We start from the raw sequence: 27,378 nt of genomic DNA on the forward strand, positions 1-27,378 counted from the left end.
AGACATACATATTATAAAAAACTATATGTAACTTTCATTTACGACAACTCACTTTTCCTGGAGATTCTCAAGGTGTGCTATGTTCACGTTCACATTCTCAAAGGTATTTCCCTCCTTCTTTCCTGTGAAACAAGCCCAGTTCCTGCCCAGCACGTCATGCACCCAGCCAGTCATGGTTTCATGGCAGTAACTAGTTACCTTGCCGCCCTCTTCTTTATACTGCAATCAAATAAGAAAAGGAAAAGCCAAGTGAATCTGTGTTCCTCTCTCAGGTCTGTTTCCTTGTCTCCCATTCACAGTAAAGATGCCCCTTTTTCGTTTCATCTTAGGGACCAGCCACTGCCAACCAAAACAAAAACTGGGAGGTTTCAGTTTGCAACCTATTCTAGAAAAGGAAGAGAAATAAACTTTTCTACGATTAGCATCACTGATTACCAAGCAAAATTTACACAACAAACACTTCTGGGGAACGAAAGGCAGGGAAAGAAACTAACATTTTTAGAGCATCTGCCCCATTCCAGGCATTTTACAAAAGTTACCTCATTAAGCCTATGAGGAGACAGACACCAATAATCCCATTTTACCAGTGAGTAAGTGGAGGTTCAGCGCAGAGAGGGTAAGCAGCCCCTACCTAAGGTAACAGAGCTGTGAAGTGGCAGAAACAAAATTCTGCTCAGTTTGTCAGACTACTTTTCCACTCAGAGAAGATATATTCCAGAAAAATACAAGAACATATGGTGAAAATGTTCCAAAATATTAAAATTTTTTCTCCTGTTAACCTCCCAATTTATTAGCATATTCTAATCATGAGGGAGTTAAAGTAACCTGATTATTAAATATTCTCTCCACTTTATTTCACTAATATGGCCCGTTGTCTTATGTCGATGTTAACGCTGAAAAATAACTGCAGTTGACCCTTGAACAACACAGGGGCACTGACTCTCCGCAGTCAAAAATCCACATATTACTTTATAGTCAGCCATTCCTATCCTGGGCCCTGCTTCCAAGGAATCAACCAGCCTCGGCTCATGTAGTACTGAAGTACGTCTTTATGGGAAAAAAATCTGCATATAAGTGGACCCACGTAGTTCAAACCCATGTTGTTCTAGGGTCAGCTGTATATAGTGATAGATCTAGGATCTGAACTCAGATGCTTTGGCTCCACAGCCTGAAAACCCTGTGTTATCACACCTCCTCATGGAGGAAAGGACATATAATCCAGAATGAGAGCGGAGAGCATGGGAGGAAGAAAGGAAAATAATGCACGCTAAATTTCTTTCTGAAGGGACTTGGATATAGACAATTTCAGGCACTGACTTAATTGAATGGAACAGAAGCACAAAAGCAGTTCAAAGGCAACACAAACAAATCAGCACGGCAAGCAGCTGTGTTTCAATGCTTTTCTTTACAAAAGTACACGGTTGATTTTGGCCCTCAGGATGTAGTTTGTGGACTGAATCTAATATAATGGATGCTACTTTACCTATGCTGAGGGGGTGGCAAACTTCTTTTTAAGGGCCAAACAGTAAATGCAGGTTATCAGTCCTCTGTCATCATCACTCAACTCTACCACTGCAGTGTGAAAGGTACACAGGAAATGCATAAGTGAATGAACTACATTGTGTTCCAAGAAAACTTCATTTACAAAAACAGACTTATAGTTTGCAAACCCCAAGTTTAAAGGAATGTGTAGGCTAAACTACTCTTGAAGGTAAAACTACCTTACTGCATCTGACTCTGAATTCAAATCATACTGAGGCATAGAGTTAAAAACGTATGGCCTTAGAATTCAAAAGAGCTAGGTCTGAATCCTGGGATTCTTGCCACACAAGATAAGTTACTTTGGGCTATTCATATGTACATTTTGCTTCTTCCTTGGTGGTTCCTAACACTGTGAAGCCAGTCTCCCTACCTCTGGCTAAGAATATCTCCACTAGCATGAGTTTGGCTCACCACTCCTCATTTCCCTGCTAAAGCCCCAACTCGGGATACAGGAACACTGAAATAAAGGCCTAGGACACGACCAGGCTGCAACACTGGAGGGTATGTTGCGTGAAAAGGTTAATAAAGTTTATATTTATTATGCTGAACTATCTGTAACTACTATTTTTATAATCAAAAACTGTTCGATATTGGCAACCTCGTATGATGCAGACAGGCCAGCCGGGGGTAGGCCACTGCTCACCCCCACCAGTGCTGTTATTAGAAAGCAGTCTGACAAGGCTTTAAGAGTTTTTCAGAGCTACCTTGTAGAAATTGTCAAATACACATAAATGAAAAAAAAAAGGCTAAACACAGGAAGATGTTCATTACAGTAGAAGAGGCTAGGGAAGGCTGCTTGCTTTTATAAATAGTGTTATTGGAACACAGCCAGACCCACTTGTTTATAGTATTGAATATCTTATCTCTGGCTGCTTTGGTGCTACAGCAGCAGGACTGGGGAGCTCCCACAGAGACCATAAGGTTCACAAAGCCTAAAACATTTACTATCTGACCCTGTTAAGAAAAAGTTTGCTGACCTCTCTGTATAGAACAATAAAAAAAAAAAGAAAACCTGGGAATTCCCTGGTGGTCCAGTGGTTAGGACTCCACGCTCTCACAGCTAAGGGCCCAGGTTCGATCCCTGTTTGGAGAACTAAAATCCCACAAGCTGTGCGGTGCAGCCAAAAAAAAGAAAGAAAAATAACCTATGATGTATTAAGAGGAAAAAACTATAAGATAGTACTTAAGTGGAGTGCAAATAAGTAAAATTTTTATGAAATACTATTTTTAGAAAATGAAAGGTGAAAATGATCTTTGGGTGGGATTTTCTTGGTTATTTACAAAATGAAGATAGTTATATACATTTCGTGAAATTCATCACTTTAAAAAGGTGATGAATTTCCTAAGGATAAGAAACATAGCCTACAAAGCCCTAGAAGAGGACACCTACGAAGGATGGTTCAGATGTTGCTAGAGACTAACTCTGACCTGTCTAGGATTATGATTACACTTCCTGAAAAAAAACATGAATTGTATAACCTATTTTGTATTTTGCTAAGTTCTTTCACTTATTTATCAAATGCTTATTGGTCACATAATATTTCCCAGGCATCATGTTAGGTGCTAGACGCTAGGCACACATGCACGTATGTATTGATGCAGCCCCAGACCTTAAGACGCTGGGTATTCAACGAAATAAACAGACATGTAAATAACGTGGTTATTTATTTGAACCCAGATCATGTGGTCCAGCAAGTTAACCATGCTTGAAAAAGCCTGGGAAATTTCCCCACCTAAGCAGAAAATTTAGATCACAGCTGAAATGACTTTCTCAATGTACCAAAAGAGTCAGGGGCATTCAAGTTAGAAGAAATGGGCCCCATGTTTCTCATCAGTGTGCTTTTTGTTCACCTAGTTGGCACAACTTACAAGCATGATGGCTAACACCAAATGAACTTCCCCTGTGAGGAAAAGGCTGATTTGTTATTTTGATTGGAGGGGGAAAAATATCACTGAAGCATGACCGATTGTGCTAAAGATCCTTACCGTTCATATTTGTTCAACAACTCTATACCCTTCACCATCAATGTTACAGAACTACAGGACCTTAACATTTACCTATCACATCATACTTTATAAACATTTTACAGATTACTCAGAAATCTTAGAGGTTCAAGAGAACATAAAGATAATACAGTCTCGGGGGACAAAAGAAGAGACCTAAAAGAGATGGTTGAACTAGAATTTATAACCAAGCATTCTTCCCAAATACCATGCAACATTTCTTCATACACTTTGTCTTCTCACAAAGTGCTAGAGAAATAAACATACAGGTCAATTGCCAAAAACACGGAGAGGAGATACCTAGAAACCATGCAGGAAATGCTTAAGCAATTTGCAAAGGGTTTTCATCTATTATCATGTGAGCCTCACAATGATCTTTTGGGATAATAGGCATTATGTTTTTCATGGGAAAAAAAAAAGTGACTTTGCAAAGTTAGAGAAGAGAGAATTAAAATATGAGTTTAAAGGTTACAAGCATCATTGCTTTATTCATTATTTCCTTTAAAAAACAAAGCTGGAAATTAATTGGCTCTCATGAGTCAGATCCAAACTGTTGCCCAAGACCCTTTTTAGGGGTCACTTAAATTCTCCAGTAGCCCTAATGGTGATTTCCCACTATTCAGGTGTCTATGTTGTCCTGGCTAGTCCAGTCTTTTTACCCTTTCTGTCAAGGGTTTTTGATACAGGGCAGAGGTAAAGGACTTGGTCTGCAGGCTCGACTACCTGGACTGGATCCAGCTCTGCCACTTACTGGCTGTGTGATCCTGAACAAGTTACTTACCCTCTCTGTACTTTCAATGTCCTCATCTATAAAATCAGGATGATGATAACAGACTCAACCTCATAGGTTGCATTTTATATATACTAACCCATTTAATTTTCCTAACAGCCTGTGAGGGTTGTTCTTTCCACGTAACCACTGTGAGAAGAGGATTTTTTTGTTTATTCATTAACTAGGACACTGGCACTAGAAAGCAATTAGTTATTGAATGAGTGAATAAAAAAATGAATAACAGAAAGAACAACAAATGCCAAGTCCTATTTAAACAATAACACAAGAAACTTAGAAAAATTTATAATTAAAAGAAGAGTGACACTTTTATAATTAAAAGAAATTTATAATTAAAAGAAGTGGGTCACAGAGACCCAACTTCTGACTTTGCCTATTACTTCAGAAATGTCAGTTTTCCTCCCCAAACCTCAGCTTCCCTACTTGTAAATTTAAGTTGACCTGAAAGTTCCAAAATATCCCTTCAAGTTTCCTAACTACACAGTCCTTACATCTGTGGATTTCTTATTTATTATTCACAAAGCCAGGTAAATAATTTAGACATACTCCTTACTTACATAGAATATTTATACATTCTAAGTAACCCTAAATAATCCTAAAACACTACAACTGTTTTTACTTAGCAAATTACCAAGAGATGCTATCTTTATGTACCACTTCTTATACATTAAATTGATGGAATTATTTTCCATTTAAAATTTTTATTTTATTTTATTCTGTAGTTTTCCCAGTCTAAAATAATTTGGTCTTCTTTTAGAACCTGAAATTACCTTATGAAAGGTAGGACAGGACTGTGATGCCACTGTGCAGGACAGCTACAACTTAGTAGAAAAGAGATATTTAACCCCCCAAGAAGCCAAGTACTCAGTACCTTAATTTGAGAGGACCACACACTGTGCCCCCATTATTTTCTTGATTTGAATGTTCTCAATGTTTGTCATTTTTCCTGCTATTGTAAAATACATCTTTTGTGATTTCTGACATTATTACCAATTAAGAAGTTGAAGTTTTGGCCACACTATCCAGCTTGAAATGTAGCTTAATTTTTTTCCTAAGGGTTTTCATTTATTTTATTTATATAAACATCAGTCTCTGAATACTGCCTTGAACAGATGGCATAGTTTAAGTTTCTATTCATTTATGCCAATTTCTATTGCAACAAATAGATAATTGCATAAAATCTGAAGGAATTCCAAACCCTAGCACTTGGGTTTAGAAAACTACTAGGATTCAGTAACTCTCCATTTGCTTCTTCAAGGTTAACGTTGGGTTGCCAAACATTCTTGAAACCACCTGTCTTCAATTTCCCATTCACTTTATCAATTCTCCAATTCCATCCAATTACCTACTAATGTTAACCAACTGAAAAAGAAAAGGTTGGGATATTTTAGAACTTAAGTTATTTATCCCAGATCTCTTTCTCAACTGCTTTTTGACACTAAGGGGGGGGGGGGGAAATGCCTTATACCTTTTGTTCCACTGTTTTCCTGAATACAATTAGCAAATATTTGAATACTTCCTTTATGTAATGCACTAGCTATGAGAAAAATGTACTTTAATGAAAAAGGACTCTGCCCTTTAAATCCCTGTTCTGCCACTTATTTATGTAACCTTGAGCAAGTCGCAACTAAGGAGCCTCAGTTTCTTCAGCTGATAATGGGAATGATCTCTACTTCACTGGATTCCTATTGAGAATAAGGATGACACTGAAGTTTGAAGAGTTTAAAAAGTTCTAAAACACCGAACAAGTAACAATATAAACACTACCAACCGTTACCACATGGGATACAAAGCCATTTAAGACTTTACTCATGCTGTCAAAGAACTGATACTCTAGCCCAAACTGTCAACTGAGCAGTTGATACGGGTTTTATCCTGTCAACCAGTAATTTTCCAAAATGAGAAGACAATCCATTAAAATATCAGAAAGAAAATCTTATAATTTCAATTTCTATTTGTAGCATAGAAATAAAATTGAAAACCAACCTCCACTATTATTTAATATACAAAGCAACACTGATAACCCCACTCAGTTCCAATGTCAGATGTTCACCTGTATGTGCAGTATGCTGCCTAAAGATGGTCAGGACACAGCACATTCCCTTTTACATGTGCGTGCTTAAACTCACTTACGTACATCTGATGTAATTAAGCTAACTCGCACAAAATGAACATGTGGTTTAAAATAATACTTGCAAAGAAACCAGGATTTGCAAACACTAATGATGTAAATATAAGAAAACAACAAAGCTTACATTTGCCCTATTCCTGGTATGAGTTTTTGAAAACATGTTTTGAAATGGTTCCAGCGTTGCGGTATTCACTTTTTAATCTGTTTTATCAATAAAGCAAATGTCTCCGTTTTAAAATTTGCCCATTAAATTATCATCATTTAACACCAAACATCATTTAAATACCAAACAGTAATTCTTCTAAACTCTACCAGTGACACTTTCATACTTTTAACAAAATGTGTCAAAATTAAAATTCTTTACTTGAAACATTTTAACTAGAAAATTGTTTCCAAATGTTGAAAATTGGCAGTAATAAAAATGACGGGTAACAGAAATCCTTACATTGCTTTTGGCAACAAAATCATGATAATGAAACATAGTTTTACATTGTTTCCAAAGAATATCATAATGAGATATATTTTGGCAGGACATGTTTTTGTGACAATAAATAAATCAAATATTTAATCATTTAATATTATTTCATGTTTGATAGCAAACATGTTAGTATAGTAGTGCATGTATATAATTTTTTAAATGTATGTATACATACTATGGAATACCTATTAAAAATTTGGACATCTAGGTCTAATCCATCAATATCATTCACCATTTCAGAAAAGAACACCTTGCATGAAGTTAAATGGTTTGATGATACACCACACATATAGAGAGATTACATTCCAGCAATACTGAAGAACAAAGAGTGTTTATTCAATTTTTTGCCATTTGTTTACCGTACATGTCTACGTAAGCGCAGATTAACTGCTTCTATCTGCTGTCAGGTCTGGAGTGTGAATGAAGCCATTAGATGGCAACAAAGGAGAAGAAGGCATCTTTTGCTAAATTGATATTTTTCCAACGCAACCAAGAGTGTCACATCTTACCTCAGAAACAAACTTCCCTGGCAGTTTCAAGGATTAGCTTCCGTTTTCTGCCCACTAACCGGACTTAACCATTTATTTAAAAAGTTGAATTTTAATGAATTGTGAGACTGCCAGGAAATTGCTGCGGTGGTCGCAACCAAATAACCTCCAGCATTTTACTGAAGGAACTGGCAATCAGATTTACATATGAAAATGGCGGACCATAAATTTATTTCCAGGGCTGAAAAGATGTTCCATTTAAACCAAAACATATGTTCCAGAACTAGTTCAGAAAACAGCAATTTGAAACCCAGCAAGGTAGACAAAGTCCCTTGGCTCATTCCTCACTTATTTGCTCATAATCTCTTAAACTGTAAGGTTGTTAGAAATTTTAGAGTTCATCGACTCTAACCTTTAGCTGGTGCTTCTTAAGGAGGGGGTGGGGGCACAGCCCACAGCACCCTAGGCTAGTTTGAGTCCTTGGTTATCCAGGCTTTGGGGAACCACTGCAGTCACAGATAAAGCTCACTATTTCCCCATGACAGCTAATTTACTTTTTAGTAATTCTGAAAGTTAGAACTTTACTATTTTTAACTCTGAGGTTTATCTTAGCCCCTACAGTCTCACACAAAAAATTAAAATATAATATATAAGCAGAATAAAATGTTAAAGTCTCATCTGTTTTCTACAAAGTCATTCAAAAACTATGGCCTGAGGGTCTACCATAGCCTCTAAGGACACAAAGTAAAAATACTTTCAGAAACACAACAATAAAACAACAGAACAACACAATGGTATATTATTCAATTTTCTTTCTCTTACAAATATTTATTGAAGCCCTATTATTTATCACATATTGAACTATACATAAGGAATAAAATGGTCATTAATACAACGTTGATCATTGCCCTCAAGGAGTTTAAAGGCCAGAGGAAAGGACAAACAGGCAATTACAACAGAGAATGCTAAACAGTAATCTATTATGGGGCCTACTAACACAAATACCTGCAATTTTGTACCCAAGTTTTCTCTTTCATAATCAAACCAAACATTTAGATGCAAAGATACTCAAAGAAACGGGAAAAAAAAAACACTTTAGTAGGGGTGATTTTAGATGCCTTGCTAAATATATTCTTATACACATTGGTTGCTTTGTCAGTATTTACATCCGGACAATCAGTTTGAAAATACACAACTCTTACAGAACGCTGTAAGTATGTAACCTCATATTTTTTTTAGAACAGAGGACCAAAAATATAAACATAGCACTGTTCCTGATTTGGGCTTCTAGAACCCTATAGAATTAATTCTTTGTAAGCTGGTATTACTTTTGAAGTCTTTGAAAAGACGAGAGAAATGTGGATAATTTTCCAAACTAAAGTTCCAAGATAAAGTTCTACATGCATTAGGTGCTGAAGATACACAGATCTTCAGTCTGGAAGAAGATGACACGCTATCAAGTCATTCCTTTTACAGCAGAGTTAGTACTACCAGGGCAGAGATACCTGCGAAGTACAATTGGAACCAAAATAAGAGCATTCCTCCCAGTAAGGGAGAAAGCTGGGGAATTTCACAGAGGTGGCATCAAGATCCTGAGTGACAAAGAATCATCAGGATAGGGCTTCCCTGGTGGCGCAGTGTTTGAGAGTCCGCCTGCCGATACAGGGGACGCGGGCTCGTGCCCCGGGCCGGGAAGATCCCACATGCCGCTCACTGGCTGGGCCCACGAGCCATGGCCGTTGAGCCTGCGCATCCGGAGCCTGTGCTCCGCAACAGGAGAGGCCACAACAGTGAGAGGCCCGCGTACCGCAAAAAAAAAAGAATCATCAGGAGAGAAGAAAGTATCCAGGTGGCAGTTGGATGTACTCTTATTTAGTTTTTATAAGATATAACCTTCCCAGAACAGCAGACCAGTGCCTCTCAAATGATATAAATAATTATCTGAACCAATAAAGTAATGACAACCTACTATCTAGAGAAAGACTCTTCCACTCAAGAAGCAATTCAAGGGATGCAGAAAAGTCCTCCCAGACAATAAGAACTAGGTGTAGCCCCACATTTTTGGTTTGCCAAGGCTGATGTTTAATCAGCTCTAAACAAATGAGGAGGAGACTAGTCCATTGTTTATTAACAGGAAAGACCTAAAAGACAGCAATCAGTTTGAACAATAGTGTAATTAAGAAAAGAAAACTTGGGCTTCCCTGGTGGCGCAGTGGTTGAGAGTCCCCCTGCCGATGCAGGGGACACGGGTTCGTGCCTGAGCCATGACCTCTGAGCCTGCGTGTCCGGAGCCTGTGCTCCGCAACGGGAGAGGCCACAACAGTGACAGGCCCGCGTACCGCAAAAAAAAAAAGAAAAGTAAACTTAGCAAGGGTACTTAACTTGAAGGTTACAAAACTCTCCTTCAATTTGGAGAACCATAAAGAGAAGGAAAAAGTAAATTTTTGTCTTGAATAAGGGACCCGGGCTTAGGAAAGAAAGTCAGTAGCCTCATTTGGTAAGGAAATCTAAGGTTCAAGCCAATTCTCCTCCTAAAATTTCAACAAGAGCCAATACAGTGCACTGAACTAACATTTGTGATGCTTACAGACTATGATTCACCAGAAAACCTGCCCAAAATGTGACTTCAAGTACCAATACTTGTTTGTGAAACAAACTTGACAAATAGCCCATATCATTCTACAGTTAGAAGCTGTGTGAGTTTAAGCACTGTATGAGACTAATTTTCCCTATCTGAAAATTGAAGCTAGTAATATCTACTTCATGGGATTTTTGTAACATAAAGCATGTCAAGTTCTTAGCACAAGGCTGGCACCTAATTTTAAAAAACACCAAAAAAAATGTATTAATCATATCATCTTTCTGGGCAGGGGTACTGCAGATCTATGATCTATAAAAAGAGACCCTTCAGCCGTTTGGTTTATCTCAGAAAGCCTCCTCCCCCAAACATGTCCCCCTGGGACCATCTTCCCACCCATGATGTATCTGTACATCTCAAGATATTCTGAAGCCTAATTTTATTCTTATAATAGGTGTCGGGGCTCCTCAAGGTAATTAGAGAAAGAGAAGGCACTTGGGAAGTTCATTTAACTGTGAGTAAAATTTGCACTGTTAACAAAATCAAACAAATAAGTCAAGTCCTAAAAGCAGTCTGAAAAAATCATTTCAACAGAAGAGTTTTCAAAAGAGAAAATAAGAAAGAAATGTATGTTGCATATTGTTCCTTTTATTCAAAGGCTGAAGGGCGAAGCCACCTAAGACTTCCAGATTTTTTTTCTTTTTCCTGCTTGTTCTTTGGTTGTTCACATTCCAGAATGGCAGTTGCTGCTTTCCAAGGAAGTGTTCAGGAGGGCAGCTGCCTTGGAGGTAGGTTACCAGGACTCCTTTGTACGTTACATGCACATAAAGACTCCAGAAGGGACTGTAGCTGCTAGAGGCCTCTGCTAGCTGTTAGAGGTAGGTAGGTCCACTGCCGCATGCTGCTCTGCCTCTTGCCTCTTAGCCCCAAAGTCTGTTTTTGGCTGTGGTTTTAAAAAAGCCCCTCAACGGATGCTCTATTTAATAACTAAAAGACAATAAAAACTAGAGTTACAAGCCAACAAGGATCATACTGTCTCTTAAAAATTTAAACATATTAATTTCTTTAAGTGAAAAAAAAATACTAGTATTTAGTATTTCAGATGCAGGTATTTTTTCATGCTATTTAAGACATTCACAAAAAGCCGCCATTCTCAACAGCTGAATGCTTAAGCAATACATATCGTGCATGCAGCCAACATGCTCAAGAAGCACATGCAGATGCATTTTAAGTTAAATGCTACCAAATAAGCCTAATATAGTTTTGAAATGTAGTTAAGAAAGAGGCTAATCTAGCAACCGAGACATAATAACATATACGCCTTACAAATTCTAAATGCAGGCTTAATGCTACTTGGATCAATGTTTCTAGGTACAAGGCTATTTATCCCATTTACAGATCAAATACTAGGGTCAATCTTTTCTGCTGGTAGAAGCATCTCCCTAATAAGGAGAAAGAATGAAAGTTTTAAGACAGAATTTTGTAAACTGCATTCTGAGAATACCTTAAATTTTTGTGAGGAAATAATGGTAAACTTATTTTAGAAAACCTTCCTATCATATCTCCCTTCTCAGCTATCACCATACAGTATATTAAAGATTGTGAGAAGTTCTGAAAGAAAACTATTTAAGGCAATCTACACTTACTCAATTACCAGAAATAAATTCAGAAGGAAGAGCTTATTGGTTTCAGCTCTAATTTTCACTTTGATGTTTTATTAGTGGCTGCCTAGAACAACCTTTAAAGCTTAACAAGATGAAGCGATACAACTTATGAGTAATCCCTTCCTGGCACATGTGTGGGCCACCGCTGGCCCATTAAACAGTTTGAAAAACGCTGATACAGGATAAGGCTCTGGTGCTTTCAACACTTGCCCCAGTTCCCTTTTTCATATCTCACTTCCTTACTTAAGAGCTAAGTAAAAGAGGAAGGGAAAGGGGAAAATCTGTTATATGAAATGTAAGGGAGGGTAAGTCCCTATTAACTTTTTCTCTCTAACCACCCATTTTTCCATCAAAATTTTAGACATCTCAATTTATGGATCCAGAGAGAGCAATGATTAAAACATCTATTCTGAAAGTGTGAGGAGAATGTACAGAGTGAAAAAGATCCTCTTCTCCCTAGTCAACAGTCTGTTCTGAGAAGGAACCAGTTTAAAAAATGATAGGTGATGTCTCAAAGGGATGACTAACAGGTACGTCAATTTCTCTGGCAGAGCCACCTTCTCTACTGGAAGACAACTAAAATGCCATGGTTCACATGGGTCCCTCTTGAGTCTTTTTAGAAAAGAATGAGCAACCTCAGGCAGCATAGCTACTTCAAGGATGTGAACTGAATTTGAACCAACCTTTCCTCAACTGGGTCTTTATCTTTTTGGTTTCATGTCCACTTACATTATAAGCATCATGCTTGAGAAAGCTAATCTGATGTGTGCAAACAGAACATACTAACATGAAAATAAATAGTGAAGGCACATAAGAAGTAGCAAATAAGCAGGCTCAAGCAAGAAATCTATAAGAAAACCATAATCTCTCTGTTCTCCATCTTCCTCTCCCTGATGAGTAAAGAAGCATTAATTTTTATAAGCCACCAAGGAGGAGGGAAGCTTGCTTTTAGTAAGAAAGTTAAAAATATTTCAATGGAGCTCACCCAGTTTGTTCCTCAGGTGTGGCATATCATATATCCCCACAGTTCCCAGTTGCATGAAAAACTGACTGATAAAATCAGTGACATCCTACGAAGGGTTTACAATGGAAAACTGAGTCATTACGTTGAGATTAAGCAACATCATGAAAGAAAACAAATACCCAGACATGTGTTAAGTGCTTAACTTCTGATTCTTTTCCTCAATTTAAACACTTTTAAAAGTAAACATCAAGTTATTTTTTTAAAAAAAGACAAACTCATCTTGGTGTGTTGAATCTGTATCAAAACAGGTAAATCTATCCCAATAACAAATATTCTGAAAGTTTGTTATATCTTAAAAATGAACCCAGAAGGCACAACAGAAAAATTGCGAGAGACTCCCAAATCCTTTACTGTAGGAACACATGATTCACATTTCTAACTGTTGTGACAGGCTTGAAATTTGTAAGTCACTAGCACACAAAATGGGTAAATAAATCCTCTGGTATGGATTTCCCAACATACTGTTCTTGTTTTGAGTACCAACCTGCTTTAGAAATACTCACGGTCGTGTTTTTAGCTTATAGTTCTACAAAGACTGGTAGGTCCCAAACAAAAACTCAATTAGAAATCAGTGAAGTCTGCTTAACTATCCCCAAATTCAGTTTTCAGCCTAATGAGTCTAGTTTCCCTTCTATGCATCTTCTTCAGCCCTTGAGTAGCTTAATGTTCAAAATAAAATCTGAGTTCATTCGCTACTGCCCCCTTTTACAGCCTCAGAGAAAGTAAAGTGAGAAACAGTAAAAGGTTAGAAAGCTTATGCAACTTGAGGGTATTCTTTGAAGCTGTGTTTGTTTCATACCACTTCCTTCCTTGGCAATTCGGTAGAGGACGGTGTAGAGGAGCTTTATACATGCTCATGGTAAAAAATGAACAAATTCCACAGAAGTGTAAAGAAGAAAAAAACAATTGCTTACCCACCCATCACAAAGTCAGCCGTAATCAAACATCCTTTACATTGTTTTGTTACATTGCGTGTTTCTATATAAGAGGTTGGTTGTTTTTCATCTGCAGGTACTTTTAAAGGGTGCAAATTTATTGGAGTGTGCCAATTATAATCAAATGGTAATGCTATTAAAATTTGACAGTCTTAGAAACTGGCTTGTGCAGATGGTCTTTTATTTTGGCCAGCGCATTATTTTAAAGGAAAACTGAATCTGAATGTCTCTAGGAAAGTTTCCATTTTGCCATAGGTTGAATAACTCCTTACTGTTTTACAAAAGTTGTTTTAAATGCTTAGGTATTTGCCTGGGTGAGCCCTAAATTCATGTGAGTTTGTAACCCCGCCAAAGGTTTCTGATAACTGAATCTATGCTAGAAGTTGAGTAGAAAAAAAGTGTCTTTCAAAAATATACACCTAGTGCTTCCTGCCTAACTCAAACTATGTATAAATTTCCAGTGTCAAGATTTCCTTCCAAGCTTTTATCTAGCTTGAAGTCCTATGTAAAAAAAAAAAAAAAAAAAAAAATCATCCCCACTCCACTCCCAATTTCTTAAGCAGTTAAAACCAAGGGAAAAAAGGTCGAAGAACCTCAATTCATGAAAAATTCTGCTTATTTTCCAGGTGAGGCCTGAATAAGTAGAACTTAATAAAAGCAAGTTCCTAGCAATAAAAGTGGTGTCACAACCGCTCCAAAGTTGGCATGCAGGGAGAATGATGCGGAAGCTGTCTGTTCTGTTGAGCTGCAGGCTGATCTGGGGGAACAGAGGAACAGAAGGCGGAGCGGGAACCTAATAGAATACCTTGCATGTAACACCCGCTCAGCAAACTAGCAGGAACAACTCTAAGAAACAACCTCATGAAAGCATATCTGAAGAGGGCAAAAGGAAACAAGTGGTGGGGTCTGCTATGAGTTAAGGAAGACTCCTGGAAATCCAACTGATTTGTAGAATAACAGTGGAGGGTCTAAATGGCAAAAATTTGTCAGATATTTCTGCAATAGCAGTAGGTTGAGTGGATTATGGTGTAGTTTACATAAGGCACCTAAACTTGAATAGTAAACACTGCTTATATCTTGATAATTGTTCTTTTTTAAAAATAAATTATTTTTCATTTAAAAGATACTTCTAAAATCTGTAGGAAAAAAATCTCACATGCTTTATTCATTAAATAGGTGAGCTTTCTTGAGTTACACACCCAGCGTGGATTCCCCAGCACCACTGTAGGAAATACCCCGAGGCTTACGGTAAAATCCAGCAAGCCTTTTATGTTAACAAGTATCATTCCAAAAGTGTTTGACTGCCCTATTATGTAAAGTCAACTCCACTGTATCATTTTTCTTAAATTTGTTAAATTCTGCTACTCCCCATTACTTTTTCAGTTGGATTTGCTAAAAGAACGTGGCACTTTATCACTCTGCAAAATATGTTTATCTGGAACTACTTGATTGTGTTAAGAGAAAGTTTAAAATCAAGTATCTTGTGTACGTTCTGCTCTGCTTATTGAAATTATGATCCTTATCACATGATCTAACTATGGACCAGAGTGGCTGATTTGTTAGGAGGAAAAGAAAACATGGTCCTGATAATGGTTCTGGTCAAATGAACACTTTAAAAAATACACTGAAATCAGTAGCAGAAGAACACTCTTCTACTTTTATTCCTAATAAGAGAATGCTGTCCAGAAGCATATGATCAGGTAGGGTTCTACCCTACAACAGTGTATACACTGACTCTTCCCACATATGGTTGAGAACACTTACAACTTCATTTGGCTTTAAAAAGCCTTTATTGATCTGCAACTAATGTTCTGAGGCTACAGAAAAATACCAAATTTGCTTATACTGTGACTTAAAGAGAAATAGAGTTGACCCTTGAACAAAGGAACAATGCAGGGTTTGGGGCACCAACCCTCCAAGTAGTTGAAAACCCACCTATAACTTATAGCCAGCCCTCAATATACGGGTTTCCACATCTAAGGAATCAACCAACCCTGGATCACCATTTGCAGATTCAACTAACCTCGGATTGTGTATATATTTACTATAGTATTTATTATTGAAAAGAAAATCTCTGTATAAGTGGACCTACGCAGTTCAAACCTGTGTTGTTCAAGGGTCAACTGTACAAAGAAGTGTTCCGATTCCTCATTCAGCTACCAGCCATTCCCTCTGTCCCCACCATCTCCGGACTCCTATTCAAGCTGAGAGCAGACAGACTGATGGGAAAATATTACCGGAGGGAAACTGCCCTTGCCTGTTTCTGATTATGTCTCAGGTAAGTAATGGTGTCATTAGAAGTTCCACCACCAGTTTCTCCAATTCTACAGAACTGAAGAATGAAAAGTCTTCTAAGCCAAATGGGTAAAACTATTCACTCATCTATTTATATACTACACCCTATCTTGTACTTAAGTAATTTATGCAACGTATTTCTCAACTGAATTCTACTTCATTTTCATGTTTTAAATAAATATCGATTACCTATTTTGTATCAACAACAGGAGAAGAGGAGGGAGAGGTGGGAAAAAGGAGGGGCAAGAGGAAGAAGTGGAGGAAGGAGGAAGGTACATGGTAACAACTGTCTTGAATATTTCTTTCCTTGTGCCTCAATTCCATAGGCAATTCACTCCCCACCTGAAGGCAAAGAACTTTTGAAGGACTGTAACAGAGTACCTACAAAGGTCTACAAAGCCCTAGGCTCGTCAATATGCAGACCAAGAATTATATTCAGATGGAATCACATTTATTGCATACACACTACAATTTTTAAAACTCATACAGATACTGCTATGATTTTTAAAAATACATAGTATCTAGGGGTGATATTTAAAAATATTTAATAACTGGTCAAGCATGGGCTTCAACTAATAAAACAGACTGCTGGCCCTCAATGGCCAGCATGGATGGACTGGTTCCCACCAGCTGAATATCAGACAGCCAATCCAGGTGAGGGAGACAACTTTTCCCATCTCTCTTTTCTTTTTTCAATTAAGAAGGGGTCCTCGTAGTTAAAAAAAAAAAAAAAAAAAAAAAAAAAATTGGGCATTACTATTCTTAGAAATTTGGTTGGCTCAGATGTTAACAACATATCCTAGTTAGTGATTAAGCCACAACCCACATGAACGATCACAATAAATTTAGAAATTAGTCTTTTCCTGGTGCTTTGTCTTTCATCATCTTTAACAGAATCATTCCCTCACCTTCCCACAAATTCCTGTAATTGGCCAACTCTTACCAGATGTTTTAAAGGCTACCGACACTAACCCATGAAAAACTGTCTTTACTTATACTTTATTTAGAATAAGAAACAGCTAGTCTCAGGTTTGCATATTCAATTTAGTTAAACCATTTAATACCCTGCTAATAGGAAACGTTCCAACTTCAGAAGGATATCTGGGATGGACTGCAATTTGTGCTCAAGTATTTTACCTTAGAGTGTGTCTGCAATTAGAAGCAATGTGTAAGACCATAAGAATGGACAACAGTTCTTCCCTAGTGAGAGAAGAAAACAAGCTGGGCTGGCCAGGCTACCTTCTGCTTTCATTAGCCCAAGGAGTAACTCCAAGGCTCTCCATCTCTGTCCCACTTTAGTCAAATAAATTATTCACATTAATATATTTAGTACATTATACTAGTTCAATGAGTCATTTAGGTCAATTTCTCAAAGCTAACAAACAATGATAAGAGGGACAGTATAATAACCTCAAGATAATTAAAAAAACCCTATCTTTCCAACAGATTCAGTACAAAGCCAAGTGACTAAGGCAACAATTAGAAATAAAGATGTAGTTATAAAGAAAATAAAGAATTTAGTCATACTTACCAAAATGTAAATTTAAATAGAGATGGATCATACATACTCAAATATAGATCATGTATTTTTTTTAAACCTACTGAAGTTATAATTTTAAATAAAGTGGCAAAATGACACCATCTAATTTCTCTTCAGAAAATTGGTATCCATTCTGGTTATCTTCTTAATCTAAAATTAAAATACTGAGGGTCTCCTCATTAGAAGAAGCTTCAGTTATCAAATCATTGAAAATATGAATGTATATTCCAACAAAACTAACCTTAAAAAAGGCAAACCACTTGTAGTCATTCAACACAATCTCAAAGCCTTGATTGTAAATGATGGTGAAATGGCCAGAATTGCCAAAGTTATCATATGCCGTATCCAACTTCTTAAGGTGCACCACTACTTCTTTTTCTGGTGGTCCTAAAGAAAAGAAAATGCACAACAAAGGAAAATTATGTGGACTTCAATGGGAGGTCAAAGCTCCTCTATAATTTCCATTATTTTTAAGCTGCTTTCCCTTCATGCTACTGAATGTGGGTGGATCTGGCTTGTGAATGTATCAGAGTCCCCGTTTTGTTGCCTCCCTCTGTATAATCCCAGAGGGGTCTCAGGCAAGAATGTGAAGCAAAGGCTCAAAAGTACGTCAAGTAGCCCAGCAGGCAGAGAGACCCCAAAAAGTACAGCCACTACCTTCCCAGAGCATCCAAACACTGAAGAAATTTTTCCACTGAGGAAAAGGAGAAATGGGGTATGTTGAAAATGACCAGCAGAAAGGAGAAGACAAAATGGTAATCAAAAAGTGGAAATATAAAAAGACTTGCTACCAGATCATAAGAACAAAGGAAATGATCTCTTCAGAGAAGAAATGGGATGGATATCTTTCTTCTAAATGGCTGTACAGTTCAGAACCTCAGAATCTGAATCCTTTCAAAGTATTCAGCAAACTCAAGGTTTTTATCCTATACAGCTAATTTGTGCCGAATGGAACTAAACTTTTAACCTTCAGAAAATGGGGACTCAGATCTGTGGGTGTCTTTAATTGATTAGATTAAGGTCAAAGGTATGGAATATAGGCAGAGAGGCTGCCTGAAAAGGGTTCTGCTGTGTCCAATCTGGAGGTTTCCACACTTTGGACAATTTTTCCATGTTTCAGATTAATGCTCAGAAATAGGGGATTCCATGTGACAGAACACTGCAAATCCTGATCTCCTTTCTGCTTTGGATCTCCAAGTTCAACTTTTAAAAGAGAAAATGCTTATAATGCCCAGTACTATGAAATGCCACACAGTCATTTGGAGTTGGACAGTTGAGTAAGTCTGTTTAGTGACAGATGACCTGGCAATCTCTGTTCCGTTAACAAGGAAACTGCAGTTGAGAGCTTCACTCATTCTGCACAAGCCACAGTGTGGTAAAGGTTTGGGCAGAACGAGAGTGCCTTTCCTGACCCAAGACTGTGTGTTTTTTCTTCTCCCTTCACTAAATTCTTTGTCCTTGGGATAGCCATGTTATCTGAGGGCATATGGAATGTTCCAGGGTGTTCAAACACTAGATATTTATTGAGAGCCTTCCATGATCCCTGGCACTGTGCTTGGCTCTGGGCATTTCAAAATATAATTATTTGCCAAAGAGGTATAAAAAAAACACAAAACTTTTATATACTACTGAGACAGGCTGGGACCTGGGACCCTTTGCTGAAGTGCTGCAATGCTTGCACCTGGACAAACCTCCTCCAGCAATAAAATACAAAGAAACTATACGGGACTAAAAATAACTGCGTGCATGCACGATTGGGCCCCATTATGGACAAAAAGATACAAAAAAGCAAAAAACTTAACTGCCACTTCTGAAGAGCCCTGTGCAAAAACTGGGTGTCCGGAGCAAACACTGGGTATTGCGCATGCCCCCTGCACTCAACACCCCCAGAGGGGTGGGCAAACCACCCAAGCCATCCCTCCCCCCCCCCCCACTGGACACAGCCCATACCCTCTCCCCGTATAAGGAACAAGCTTGTTACTTGTTCTCACTAGCCCTGCTGCAGCAGGGGCCCAATAAAGCCTTGCCTGAATTTCTTGTCTGGCCTGTAGTCAATTTCTGATTGGCGAAGGCCAAGAACCCTGGTGGGTATCACTACCCCCCCTGCAATACATGAAACTGTAGTGGTACCAGAAGCTTTCTCAGGTCCACATCAATATCTCTGGGCTTGGGCTTCCCTGGTGGCGCAGTGGTTGAGAGTCCGCCTGCCGATGCAGGGGACAAGGGTTCGTGCCCTGGTCCGGGAAGATCCCACATGCCGCGGAGCGGCTGGGCCAGTGAGCCACGGCCGCTGAGCCTACGCGTCCGGAGCCTGTGCTCCGCAATGGGAGAGGCCACAACAGTGAGAGGCCCGCGTACCGCAAAAAAAAAAAAAAAAAAAAAAAAAATCTCTGGGCTTAAGGGCTCTTTCCCACAACCTAATAAAAGGAAACTAAAAGCTATATTCTCAAGAGTCTTTGAGCTCATTTTTCACTGGCACAATAAAATACTGCAGATGGGATGAGGAGATAAGATTGCACGGTCTCAACTCTTTAACAAACCAAACAAACCCAAAAACAAGAAACGGAAACCATGCGGGGGGGGGGAAGTTCTTGCAAAAAGTGTTGGGGGCCCGGGAATAACCAAGACCGAGCGAAGTGAGACGTTCTCAGCAGCTCCACGTTGACGTCGCTGCCCTGGAGCGGTAGAGGGCACGCCCCCCATGGACCCCAAGTCCAGCCAGGACCTCCTGGCCTCCCCCTAGCGGGGGCGCTGCAGGGAAGGGCTCAGGGACCAAAGGGAAGGAGCCCCGGGTAGGGACAGGAAGGAAGCGGGTGCAAGGGCGCCGGCGGCTTACCCATAACCGAGCAGTTGACCTCGCGCTGAGAACCGCTGCGGCCCACGTGGAAGACCCAGGTGCCCAGCAGGTCAGGGTAGGTGCAGTTGGCAGGAGTGTCGCAGTGCACGTTGCTAGCGCTGAAGAGGAGCAGCAGGAGGGCGGCGAGCGGCGAGCCGGGCCAGGGACCCATGCTGGCAAGGCCCTTAGGAGAAGTGAGGAAGGCACGCGAGTCACAGCACTGAAGGCGGGGACTGAGGCCACAGCTGCTGTGCTATAGTGCCTTAAAATAGAGGTGCTGGAAACCGGCAACCCGGAGGGGGGCGGGGTCTCGGGGCCGCGGGGGCTGGGCGCCTGCCAGTGGCACCGCCCCTTAGGTAGGGGCTTCTGGAGAGCGCGCCCGTCACCTGGCGGCTGTCGGACCTCAGGCCCAGAGAGCCCAGCACCAGGTTCAGTTGCCAAGGGACACCTCCAAAGAGGACTGCAGAGCCACAGCTGGTCTGTGCGCGCCCCAGACTGCGCTCTTTCGCTCCTTGAGAAGTAACAGAGAGAGAGAGAGACTAAGAGAAAAAGAGAGGAAGAGAGAGAGAGACGGAGAGACAGAGAGGTGAGGGGGAGGGGAGGCTAAATGTCAGAGACTGAGAGAAGCGCGGTGAGGGAGGCGGCGGGGGTACCGAAGGTAGGAAAAAGGCCCAGAGAAAGAGCGACCTAACTAGTGGAGCTTTCTTTTACTCGCTTGTCTTTCCCACTTCGTCCTCATTCAGTTAACTTTTATCCTCAGAACTATTTTACGTGCGACCCCAAGCCAGCCCAGCTGTTTGAGAACTGCTCTTCCTTCCGTTTTCCAAAACTTTCACTTCCTTTTGTTTGCTGGGTTTTGTCGGTTTCCTGTTAATGTTCTTTGCCTATTATCCACTGGGGAATTCAGTTGTGGTGCAAACTTGCAGTTTTGTGTATTAGGATTTTCTTCCGCCCGCTAACGTTATAGGATTTAGTTGCGCGCACGCAAACACGCACAGGCACTGACGCCCTTGTTTTGCAGCTGAAAAGCGGGTGGCCCAGAGGGGAAGCAAGTCGCCCAGGGTGAGGAAGGGAGCTGGTGGGAGAATGCTGGTCTTAGGAGCAGGTTCCAGGGTGTCAGTCTCATCGCCAGTAATTATAAGGTAGCACTATTTCCAGGTGCCTCCTCGTTCAGTTTAATTATCATCCTTTTCTGTGAGAGCTCCTCTGCCTTTCCTGGCTGTTGTTGGAAGTTGGGGCTCCTTTTGTGCACAGAGCCTTTTAGGTGTCAGGCCCTGTGCAACATCAAGGACAAGTGATGAACAAGACAGACTTTTCTGTGCCCCTGCCCTCTAGGGCACGTGCATTTTGCCCTCAAAGCACTGGTTACAAATAAATACTTGGATGTCCACCTTCTCCACCAGATTGTAAGCATTCAAAGGGAGCAAGTCGACATTATTCACCTTTGTCTTCCAAATTCTGGCTTGAAAATACTTAGGAAGTGTCCTGGGTGTTAAAATAAATGTACTTAATAGCCTTATCTTGGTTTCCAGGCCGGAAAGCCAATTTTGATTTGGCAAAAGGAGTTTCCCTTGAAAGCTCATAAATGAAAATACTCTCTAATGTAGTCACAAACTGCAAAGGCAAGGGTGGAGCCAACACCCTGCTTCTAGGTTTTATTCCCCGTTACTTAGGATGAAAAGCTGAAGCATATAATTAAACTAGCACACTTACTGTTTAGAGATAAACTGACAGAGTAACATTGCCTTCCTCATCTCTGGGAAAATGCGTCATTGGTTGTTAAAACGTTAAAACTTTCACTAGATCATCAATTTTGAAGAGCTGAACAGTCAAGTTGGAAATTTCTTTGATGGCATGATCAAAGTAGCACAAACAATTGTGAAGAAAGTTGAAAACATCTCTATTCAGTTAATAAATATAAGCGAAAAGGATTTTGGAGGCCTCTTAATCTAATAGATTCCTTTTACTATTGGGAAATGAAGATCCAGAGATAATAATAACTTGACGAATGTCACAGTTGCCTTATCAGATGGTCATTTAAATATCATACCTCCATTATTCATGCTAGAAAACTCTTGGTCAAGTTCCCAGCAGAACAAAGTACCTTCCTGTTGATTTATCTAGAAGTTGCATTCCTAAAAATTTGATATATTTAAAATGATATAAAAGTCAGTTTATATACAAACCAGATTTTGGTACTAGTCTCAGATCATTATAAGCAGGTTTATAGAGAAGGAGCATTGCTTAGCAGTCGTTCTCAAACTGTGGTCCCAGGACCAAAATGACCAGCAGCATATGCATCTCCTTGGAATTTGCTAGAAATGCAAATTCCTGACCCCCACCCCATACCTACTGAATCAGGTCCCTGCAATCTATGTTTTAACAATCCCCTTTCAGAGGATCCTGACACAGATACAGCTTGAGTATCACTGGCTTGGAGATGAACAGCAAGGACTTGTATCACACTGCCTAAGTTTGAAGCATGGCTTTGCTACTCACCAGCTATTTGATTTGGAGGAAGTTATTTTACTTCTTTTTGTGCCTTGGTTTTCTCATCTATAACATGCGCATAATTGTTATAGACCTATGACTACCTCCAGTTTTGAGAAGACTAAATGAGTTCATACAGATTCTACAGAGAACTGACTACATTTATTATAGTGTATCTTTCTACTAGAAAACTATCCTTATTAGTTAGACAGTAGATTCCAAATCCTGTTCTCCTTTGTAATCCTAGCACCCTGAATAATTTCTGGCACACAGTAAGTTCTCATATATCCGTTGAATGAACGAATAGTATCATGGACATAAATACTTCTGTATTTCATGGTGTTTGGCAAAGAGCATCATGATTCCCATATCCCCTGCCTTGTGAATAAGTTTGAAAGCCACTGTTCAGGAACGTATATCAAAACAAAGAAGGATCAAAGAAATAGAAAAAAAATTTGACATATCAATGTAGAATGCCATTTGGTATTGTATACACCTCTGTCATTGGTAGTCAGAATAACAACCATAATAATGTCATTTATTTAGGACTTTACATTTTACCAAGGTAATTCACATATATCATCTCATTTAATTATTACACAATTGTGTGAGAAAGAGAGCACCACTTGTTCAGGTCTTGTGATGCCCTAAGTACTGTACTTTGTTTCTGTCCTTCTGATCTCCTAGGCACATGTCAAAACTCTCTCTTCTGTGACCTCATGTTCCTGAGTTCACAATTCACAGTAATTATTTGATTGACTGCCTTTTCCACTAGAGTCCATGCTTCTTGACAGCAGGACTATATTATTTTTGTACCTCAAGGTTTTTGTCAGAGTTGGACAATAGCCAATATTTACTCATTCATCCTCTCAATAAAATTTATGAAAGAAAGGAAGGAAGGTGGGAAGATGAGTGGGAAGGAAGCTCATCGTCATTTGCACAGTACATTCACATATTATGTCCATTTGATAGTAATCTCCCAGATAGTATTACTCCCATTTTACAGATAAGAAAACTGGAGCTCAGAAAGGATAAGTGATTCTTCCATGGTCAAACTGCTAGTAAGTATAGATCGGATAACCAAAAAAGGCTTCTGTTTTTAAGTTAGATTGTTAGAACGGAATTAAGCAAGTGAAGCTTTATCTGCTTCTTGATAGAGTCAGATATAAAATTAAGAGAAAGAAAAGTTCTACAGAAGATACATGTTGAGGCAGCTGTGAAACTAGGAATTACTGAGATAATCTCTACTATTTGATCCCTTTCTCATTTCATTATTTCCTTCTGTTAAATGAACCATGAGGACTTCTCTGGTGGCACAGTGGTTAAGAATCTGCCTGCCAATGCAGGGGACATGGGTTTGATCCCTGGTCCGGGAAGATCCCACATGCCACGGAGCAACTAAGCCCTCGCACCACAACTACTGAGCCTGTGCTCTGGAGCCTGCACGCCACAGCTACTGAGCCCACGTGCCACAACTACTGAAGCCTGCATGCCATAGAGCCCGCGCACTGCAACTACTGAGCCCACGTGCCACAACTACCGAAGCCCACACGCTCTAGGGCCCACGTGCCGCAACTACTGAGCCCGTGTGCTGCAACTACTGAAGCCCACGCACCTAGAGCCTGTGCTCCACAACAACAGAAGCCCACACACTGCAACAAAGAGTAGCCCTCACTCTCCACAACTAGAGAAAGCCTGCACGCAGCGACGAAGACCCAGTGCAGCCAAAAATAAAATTAAATAAATAAAAAAATAAAAGAAGAAATGTGTATTTAAAAAATAAAAAATAAATAAACCATGTTTTTGAAATGAAAATTTTGAGAAGCATTACTTTTTACTGATACACCAGGATTATCCTATAGGTCACACAGAGTAAGAGCAACCCTAAAGAGCCAGTGAACTTAATGAATGTCTCTATTTTGCTCTTTTTTCACCACCACCACTCTGGTCCAATAAGCTATCATTTCTTGCTAGTCAACCAAAATTACCTTCTAATTTCATCCACTTTTTGTTGAATTCAATGTAAAAGCCAGGAACCTAAGTGTCATCCTTGACTCTTCCTTCCCCCAGGCCCCCCCCACCCCAAGTTGATCAGCCAATGTATCATACTGAGTCTACTCTCACCATTGTTATTTTTTATTTAAATGTAAACCATATCATGATACTCCCAATATTGACAAGTGGAATACTTCCCAATAGGTTACCTTTTGTATCATCTTTGAATAAAATTCTGCAAGACCCTGTACAATATGCCCAACTTATCCCTTCATCCTCCCAGTTGTCCCAGAAACCCTTGCCTTCTGTTGGTCCTCAAACCCGCTAGATTCCTTCTGTCTCCATTACCTTTGCACTTCGCTAGTCTCTTTGCCTGAAATCATTTGCTGTTTTTCCCATGACTGCTCATTCTCACTGTATGACATTCTCACTGAAAAAGATTTTATCTCCTCTAGCCATGCTATCTGAAGTGGCCCTCTCTAGCTATTCATTTTATTAGTACTCTGTTTATTTCTATGTAAAAATTATAAATACCTGTAATTATTGCACTTTCTTGTTTATTATGTATCTGCCACACTGGAACAGAAGCTCCATGAGGTTTGGGCCTTGTCTGTCTTGTTCACCACTGTATTACCAGGACATAGTAGATGCTCAATAAATATTTATTAAATGTTGATTGAAACTCCTTACTCTCCAACTTTAGGAATCAGATTTATTGGAAGCAAATTTTCATGGGGCAAATGTTAAGTCACTAGATAAATTTTATATTTCTCATCTCATACTGTTCACTTGCAGAGATATTCAACTAGTATAGGGACCAACTTTTCAGCCCCAGCAACATCTGGAATTTTAAGTTTATATGCCTGTGTGGATTAGTTTGTAAGTTGTCGAAGTTGACCTAAAACTACTTCGTATGCTATCAGGAAGTCAAGTTATAAACACATGTTGGACAAAGGAAAACTAAACCGTATCTTAGCATTTTAGTTTCAAAGTTTTGCAGTTCAATTTGACTTCCCTTCTTTCTCTAGGTTATTGCTGAAAGGGAAATATGAAGGCAAACGAGGTAAAGTCTAGAATAGCAAACTGTAGAGAGTCTTGGCATGAAGAGAACAAAACCAGAACAGGGTGACCGATTTAAAGGTCAAGACTATCAGTTTCTCCAAGGTGAGAAAGGGCATTCCTTTTCCAAGAATCACATTACTTACCCAGGTAATGGTATGGGAATATTTAAAATATTTCATTTTAATAAGCTGAACATAAGCTGACTTACTATTTATTATTACTTTTTACTTATTTGACAAGATCACACTGATTTATGCATTTCTCTCATTTTTTAAACAACCCTTAGAATTTAAAAATAGTTCAATATATAAATGAATAACTTTAGTTCATATACAATTAAGGTAACAAATTGAGTAAAAGAGCCTTCAAATTTATCATCATTTTCATTTGTTCCTAGTCCTTTTTCTAAAAGGACGTATTTATGTTTTTATTATATGATGAGATAATAATATTCAATAAATTACATTAAATATATTTTGCCATTGTGCTACAGATTTTTCCCCTGCCCCCCCTTTTTCTTTCCATCTATACCCTGCCAAGCAAGGCAACCTATGTTCCCTCCTTGGTGTGTATACTTACAAATTTTTTACTAAAATTCCCCAGCCACTTAAAATATGCATAAGGAGCAGGACACATAATGTCTAGATCCAGAATGCCATGGTTTGAATCCTGATACCACTTCTTACCGCCTGTGTGACTTTAGAAAAGCTATTTATTTTCTCTGACTCAAGTTTCCATGTTAGCAAAACTGGGATAATAATAGTACCTACCTCATAGGGTTGTAGTGAAGTTTTGACTGAGTTAAAATACGAAATACTTAGAACAGTGCTGTCACTTAGTTTCCATTCTTTCATTCTTGTCAACCTTATTTCATTCTTAATGAAATTCGTTCTTAAAAACACATAACAGAGGTTTCTTCACATCAAGAAATTGAATTCATTTTAAGGAAAATAGCTGCATGGCACTGCTAAAAAAAAAACACCACAGGTCCAAAATGGCATCACATGTGCTAAAAGCCCATGATACCAAAACATAGATTTAATACCTAACTTAATTGCGGTTTTGATTTTCCCCCAAATGTAATCTTAATCAACCAGTTTGGAATTTTCTGGTTAGAACCAATGAGGTAATCTCAGCCATCTCTAGCCTACTCCTCAGAGGAAGAACAGGCAATCTGCATGACAAAACCCTTGCCAGTCCCTGCCCTTCAAAGAAGATGTCCTGGCCCAAAAGAACCTTTTTTTGTGTGTTTTTTTGCTAGTGACTTTCTTGCCCCACCCTCCTTTCTATAAAAGCCTTCCATTTTGTGCCACTTCCCAGAGCTCTCTTCTGTTTACTAGATGTGATGCTGCCAGATTCATGAATCCTTAAATAAAGCCAATCGGGTCTTCAAATCTACTCAGTTTGTTGCAGGAAGGGGGACTGCTTCCAGAGCTCAAGAGTGGGCTCTTGTCTAACACTGGGAAATGAATTGTCCAAAGATACAGACGTGCTGACAAAGCAAGAGACTTCATTGGAAAGGGGCT

The 27,378-nt window shown here is 39.2% G+C and overlaps 1 protein-coding gene across 3 annotated transcripts in view; it reads right to left on the bottom strand.

The window, feature by feature from the left end:
- Positions 1-20,511, bottom strand: part of CTSC (cathepsin C) — a 40,707-nt gene extending 20,196 nt beyond the window's left edge. Inside the window, exons 1-4 of one of the 3 annotated variants that reach the window (XM_079928553.1) lie at positions 20,306-20,511; positions 17,711-17,856; positions 12,661-12,745; positions 10,451-10,998 (exon numbers count right to left, since the gene is read on the bottom strand). In XM_079928553.1, the coding sequence (XP_079784679.1) occupies positions 10,988-10,998; positions 12,661-12,745; positions 17,711-17,856; positions 20,306-20,477 (414 nt within the window). In that variant the 5' untranslated portion in view covers positions 20,478-20,511 and the 3' untranslated portion in view covers positions 10,451-10,987. Of the gene's footprint in view, positions 1-52; positions 220-10,450; positions 10,999-11,955; positions 12,746-17,710; positions 17,857-20,305 lie in introns of those variants that run through there. The other 2 variants (XM_079928551.1, XM_079928552.1) reach the window with 2 other exon arrangements.
- Between the last annotated feature and the right edge of the window lie 6,867 nt (positions 20,512-27,378).

This window comes from Stenella coeruleoalba (genome assembly GCF_951394435.1).
Source record: "Stenella coeruleoalba genome assembly, chromosome: 8".
Taxonomy (NCBI): Eukaryota; Metazoa; Chordata; class Mammalia; order Artiodactyla; family Delphinidae; genus Stenella; species Stenella coeruleoalba.